The 6,519-nt window shown below is 48.7% G+C and overlaps 1 protein-coding gene across 1 annotated transcript in view; it reads left to right on the forward strand.

Moving 5' to 3' along the window:
- The window catches only part of LOC307022751 (glutamate receptor ionotropic, kainate 5-like), a gene marked incomplete at its 3' end in the record, with an annotated part of 608,764 nt that extends 602,511 nt beyond the window's left edge, over nucleotides 1-6,253 (forward strand). Inside the window, exon 20 of the mRNA XM_079655644.1 lies at nucleotides 5,543-6,253. Coding sequence (XP_079511770.1) covers nucleotides 5,543-6,253 — 711 coding nt within the window. The remainder of the gene's footprint in view (nucleotides 1-5,542) is intronic.
- Between the last annotated feature and the right edge of the window lie 266 nt (nucleotides 6,254-6,519).

Consider the following 6,519-nt stretch of genomic DNA (forward strand, 5'->3'; position numbering starts at 1 on the left):
CCGTCCATCCACATGACATACTTTGAGAAGGGCTCTAGCCCCCGGTATGAAGACTTGACCCTTTGCTTTTCTGTCATAGTGCTTTTTCTGTTGAGCCTTAGCATGCCGAGAGGTTTGATTAGCCTGTGCATATGCCTGTCACAGACTGTCGTACAGAATTTGGACATAATCACTGTATCCACGTTTCTCACTTTCGATGGAAAGCACGAAAATCAGGTCCACTGGGAGCCTAGGATGTCTCCCAAACATCAGGTAGTATGGTGTGTAACCCGTTGAATCGTGCTGTTTGCAGTTATAGGCATGTGTCACTACTTTCAAAGTTGCGCCCTAGGTCCGCATGCAGCTTCGCAGGGAACCCAAACAGGCAGAAGAAGTTTTTCCACAGTGTTTTAGCCACTGTAGAGGCCTTTTGGTCTTTTGTTGGGTAGGCCTGGGCGTAGCAGGAAAAGTGGTCTGTAACCACAAGCACATTTTCTATGCCACCTTTGGACTTCTCCAGAGTCAGAAAGTCCACACACACCAGCTCCATGGGGGCACTGCTGTGGATACTGACCAGGGGAGCCCTGGAGCCTGCAGTAGGGGTCTTCCGGAGACAGCATCTTTCACACTGCTCACACCAAGCCTTGATTTCTTGAAACATTCTTGGCTAGTAGAATCTCTCCCTTATCATTTCCAACGTCCTTTCGAATCCTAAATGCCCTGAATCATCATGCAAAGCAGTCTTTACTGCTGTATGCAGTTTCTCTGGCAATACTAGCTGCTCCATTACTCCCCTTTGGCCGTCTTGGATGTGGCGGTACATGATACCATCCCTCACCATTAACCTCCTCCACTCTTTTAAAAGAAGGCACACCATCCCACCACCACTGACCCTCTCGCTGCGGCTTGGTTTCCGGTTCAAACTTTTGTAGTGCAAGACGGGGCCAATGACAGGGTCCTCCTTCTGCCCCACGCAGATCTCCTGTTTTGTCATGGCAGGCAGGGATTCCGTCCCCACCTCCCTGTAGGGCTCACTTGACATGCCCGGCCCAAGGTCTTGTGAGTCAGGGTTCTCTGTGGCAGTGTTCTCATCAGGGGGCCCTCCTGGTTCTAGTGTGGGCTGTGTCTCCCCATGCACTCTCATATTGATCCCCACCCGCTGAGGACAGGTTACACAGGTTTGTAGGACCTTTGTGACCTCCTGGTTTGACATACGGGAGAGGGCATCTGCATGGATCTGTGCAGGATACCTCGACTCGGCAGGGCTCAAGCCTCTATTCGCATAGGCTATGACTCTCTCAGCTCCATCCTGGACTTGAACCAAGACAGCACCAAGCCCCTGTCCCGACGCATCGGTCTGAAGCACAAAAGGTAGGCTGTAATCCGGATAAGATAGGTGAAGTTCAGATCCCCAAAACAGCAGGTCATGAGCCTCTGGAAGGTGGACGGAGCATTCTGCAGTCCGAAGGGCATCCTGTTGGCATCAAACAGCCCCAATGGGTGTGCTTAATGCTGTCTTGTGCTTGTCTTGTTCCGCTACCTCCACCTGCCAGTAACCAGGTGTGAGGTCAAGTGTGGAAAAGTACTTTGCTTGCCCCAGAGCCTCCAGGGCCTCTTCTATTCTGGGCAGGGGAAATGCGTCTCTCGTGCTGTAGGAGTTTAGCTTTCTGTAGTCGATGCACAACCTTAATGACCCGTCTTTCTTCATCACGATAACCACTGGGGGTGCATATGGACTCTTACTAGGCCTGATGACTCCTGTCGCCTCCATCTCTACCAACAATTCCGCACATCTTGCCACTGTGAAGGCGGAATCTTGCGATACGGGAGCCGGAAGGGCTTGGAATCAACCAGGGGAATGTCATGCTGCATTGTTTTTGTGTGGCCGTAGTCCATTGGATTCTTGGAGAAAACACCTATGTTCCTCTCGACAAGATCTCTAAGGAGGGAGCGCTGGTGTTCATTTTCAACTGCCACTTCACTTAGGTCCACCCCACAACTCACCACTACCTGGTCCAGACTCAGGCAGACTTCCTGACTCCCATTATTGCGACATCCACTCAGCTTTTTGTCTGGAAATTCCACAACATTATCCACCAGGAATGCATTGGCCAGGTGAGTGTGTGGCTTAATAGTAATACAGGGTTCCCGCGGGGTCTTAAAAAGTCTTAAAAAGTCTTGAATTTGATAATATGAATTTAAGGCCTTAAAAAGGTCTTAAATATGACCCAAAAAATAAGAAAGGTCTTAAATATGATTTAGAAGGTCTTAAAAAGGATCGGATTTGAAGGGTACTTCTGTGATGCAATCGCGTCTAAATGTGTTTTGGGGGAAATGTCCGGGCTGCAAAGTAACCAGTATGGTAATAGCTTTTCAGTTCCCCCCAACAATTTGTATTGAAATAAATCAACATGGAACCAGTAATCACTAACTTTGTTTCCCCCGGTCCCTTATCGGAGAACACCCAGCTAGTAACCTAGCAGCCAAGCTTCAGCTAGCGGCAGTCAGAAATTCAGGTATCTTCGAATCTACTTGCAAATAAATATGGGGAAGTGTCAGTTCAACTGTATTTGGTTGGAAAACATCGAATTTAGTGCTTAGTCGAAACCAGTGGAGGGGAACGTGTTTGAAGCCCGCTGCACCTTTTGTAAATTAATTAGCGTTTGTTTTGCTAATGTAGCGTTAGCTAGTGCAGCGTTATCTAGTGCAGCAGCTCCCGCAACAACACCGGGGGACCTCCGGGCGACGTCAACCCTAAAAGCGGAGGTGCAGTGGACCTATATGGCGACGCTAAATACCGTACTTACACACCAATCATACAACAGCAACGATGAAAGATTTTAACCACGGCAGCAGAGCTCTGAATATAGCTCTTGTCACACACACACACACACACACACACACACACACACACACACACACACACACACACACACACACACACACACCCACACACACACACACACACACACACACACACTCTAGGTCTGCTCGATTATGGCAAAAATCATGTTAGAAATCACGATTATTTTGGTCAATAATTGATATCACGATTATTAAATATGATTATTCAATGACTTTGAAAACATCCATTTATTGAACTTTAAAACAAATAATAATTTGAACAGTATCTTTTTAACTGTTGGTTACCCTGAACGTATAATTCAACGGAAAAACCTATACAAAAATAAATAAAATAAATGATAATATAGAAATAATAAATACCAATAAACAAGATCAATACATATTTTGGAGCGCACTTCCACAAGCTACTAAACATATATAAATATGATGAATACAAATAAATTAGACTAAAATCAATTAGATCAAATATGTTGCAGTGCACTGTCACAACCTAGCAAAGCTAAATTATCATTTTTCGATTATGTTGTTTTCGTATTTGTGGCAGGCCAAAATCGTAATTGCGATTAAAATACGATTAATTGCACAGCCCGAACACAGACACACACACATACACACTTTTTGTCTAACACGCGAACACAGTTCTGTGTACTGTATGTTCTTATGTTGAACATGAATTAATTTACTTTGTAAGTAATTATGGGACATATTTCTTCTTTCATAGCAATTTTCCTTCATACTTTCTTGCCGTGAAATAGGTCTTAAATTCTATTCAAAGTGGTCTTAAAAAGGTCTTAAAAAGTCTTAAATTTGAGTTGGCGAAACCTCCAGGAACCCTGTAATAGCATGTTGGGACAGGTTCATCACTCTGACCGGGGCGCAGCCTTTCTTTACATCAGCCAGGACTTTGGCAACCAAGAAGTCCTGGGGAAGCTGCAAGGAGGAGTTGCTTTCAATGAGGGCAGTATAAGTCTTGCTCCGTTGGCCCGTTTTGATCTCACACCTCAAGTCCTTCTCTTTTCCTGCGGCAATTTGAATCTTGCGCCCGGTATACACAGCAGGGCCCACCTTGTCATCTGTTGCCTCACGGTCGGTGCTGCCAATCTCCAGTAGAGCGGTGTACCACTCTGGGTGGTCTTCCTTGACTCGGTGAATAAACTGCTGGCCGTAGGTTGCTTGGAGGTGACTCCTTGAGGCCCGAATGACATTCGTTCCCACAAGCAATGGAACAGAGGAGCGATAATCAAAATCAGGGACAACAAAAGCAGGCACAGTTTTGAACTCTTTTCCCAGCACTTTCAAGTCAATTTGCAGGACACCATAGTAGGACACACTTTGACCTGCTGCACCCTCTATGGGTACTTTAGAAGGCTGCAGCTTTTGGTTCTGCAGGGCAGGGTGGTTGCACCAATATCCGTGAGTAATACTGGTTACCTGAGAGCCGGAGTTGATGAGAGCTTTTCACTTCATTCCATTGACTTCAACCTCACCCTCGTTCCGTGGGCCTACTAAGGGGGTGCCCTCTTCTCCACCAACTGATTTTTTTACTTGCTGTGGGGGATCTTGCTGCCCGCCCATGGTTGCCCCGGTTACCATGGGCTCTAAGCGTTTAAATACTGAGCTGAGTTAGGCCTGTTCTCCTCCGCAGGGGTCAAAGGCTGTGGTTGGCGTGCCCAGGCTGGATTGGGATCTGGGAGCACTGCTCTGCAGACACGGGCTGTATGTCCTTCCTTGCCACACCGGTAGCATACAAAACTTGAACTCTGGATTGCAGTTCTAGGGGGTGGCTGGACCCTTGATAGGAACCGTGGGTGAAGCAGCAACTCTTGACTCCAGGCGAGACAACTTTGCCATCTGCTCCTCTTGGTTAACAGTAGGGCTGGGCGATATATCGAGTTTACACGATACATCGTGGATTGCACTACATGCGATGTCGTAAATGACCACATCGTGAACATTGAGTATTATGTTGTCAAATCAATTTCCCGCCGCGGCCAAAATGAGCTTTCCTTTCTCCCTCATAGACACAGTCACACACGCAGGCACACACGCAGGCCCAGTCTAACTTGCACACAAACATTACACACATGCACAGTGACAGAGAGCAGGGCTCGACATTATAAATGGCCCGCTGGCTCGGAAGCACTATTTAGACACTCCGGGCCAGCATAACGTACTTTCCACTTGCCCGGCGCTCGGACCACTAAAAATATTGCTTAAAAAAAATAAAATTGTCCTGTGGTATAGGTATTTTGACAAGCAATGTTGTTAAATTGTTTCGTTTATTAACGCTACAAAATAGCGTTTCGTGAGGCGGTTGTCGTTGTTGGGTGAAAAGCAAACAGCTGTTTGCTGCGGAGCCAGCGCGAGCGATATGTTTTTTAAATAAACAAAGGATATGTTCCCCAGAGTTACCAAAGGTTTGAATGTGTTTGCGCTTTAATATCAATAGTTAAATGTATCTGGTTTTATTGTCAGGACCGTGTCCAGATACAATATCCAGCCACAGCCTCTTTATACTGACATTAATGTATGTATTCTCAACACTGAAAAAGAAGTTGATACATTTTACATTCATTACAATTTTACAATTCATAAAATGTTTAAGACAGACTATAGAAAAAGTACAAAACAACTAACAAATATGAATGAATAAACATGATCCAAGGAGGTACAGTTAATGTTTGTATGTTGTTTACAGGTCTCAGTGTGTCAGGAGATGCTCTCAGAGTTCCGTAGCGCTGTCTCCTTTAAGAAGAGTTCCCGCTCCCGCCGTCGCCGGCCCCTCAGCAGCGCGGGGGGGGGCATCCTGCGCCACCCCTCCCGCCTGGCTCTGGCCACGCCCCGCCCCATCCGCCTGGTGCGGGAGATGCGCCTCAGCAACGGCAAACTGTACCGGGGGGGGGCCGGATCGCTGGGGGGGGGCCTAGGAGGAGGCTCCGATCTGAGCCCGGGGCCCCAGAGGCTCCTGGAGGACCCGCTGGGCGCCAACACCAGGACGCCGCCTCCACCCCCCCCTCCCCTGGTTTCGGCCCTGCTGGCCCCCCCCGCCCCGCTGCACAGTTTCCTGTCGGGCTGCAGCCACGTGCGCGTCTGCCAGGAGTGCCGGCGCATCCAGAGCCTGAGGAGCGCCCTGCCTCCCCCCCCCTCCACCTGCTCTTGCATCCCCCCCTCTCACCACCTCCGCCACAACGCCCACCCCCACCTGCACTATCACCACGGCTCCATGTCGCTGCCCCGCCTCCCCCCGCTGCCCCCCCCCATCCCAGCAGACAGAGCCGACAGTGACGGGGGCCCACAGGAGGCCAATACAAAACCCCCCCCACCGCCCCGGCCCCTGCCTCTCCCTAAGACACCCATGGCTCAGCGGATCGTACCATTAACCTTTCCACAGGGGAGTTCACAACACTAGACGGGGGGGGGGGGGGGGGGGGATAAACTTTACACTTTGGATTAAAGTGTTCGAGGTGCTCTGAAGGACGTGCCAAATGACATCATGGTGGGGGATCTTTTGATGTGCCCCCAATCAGTTCCTCACCTCTTGCCTTGGCCAATCATCACGCTCCATGCCAAGTGAGGAGGACTTCCTTTCTCTGTTTGAATACTGAAGCAGGTGTTTGTACAGGAGGAGACACACACACACACACACACACACACACACACACACACACACACACA

Source organism: Notothenia rossii (assembly GCF_949606895.1).
Source record: "Notothenia rossii genome assembly, chromosome: 10".
Classification (NCBI taxonomy): Eukaryota; Metazoa; Chordata; class Actinopteri; order Perciformes; family Nototheniidae; genus Notothenia; species Notothenia rossii.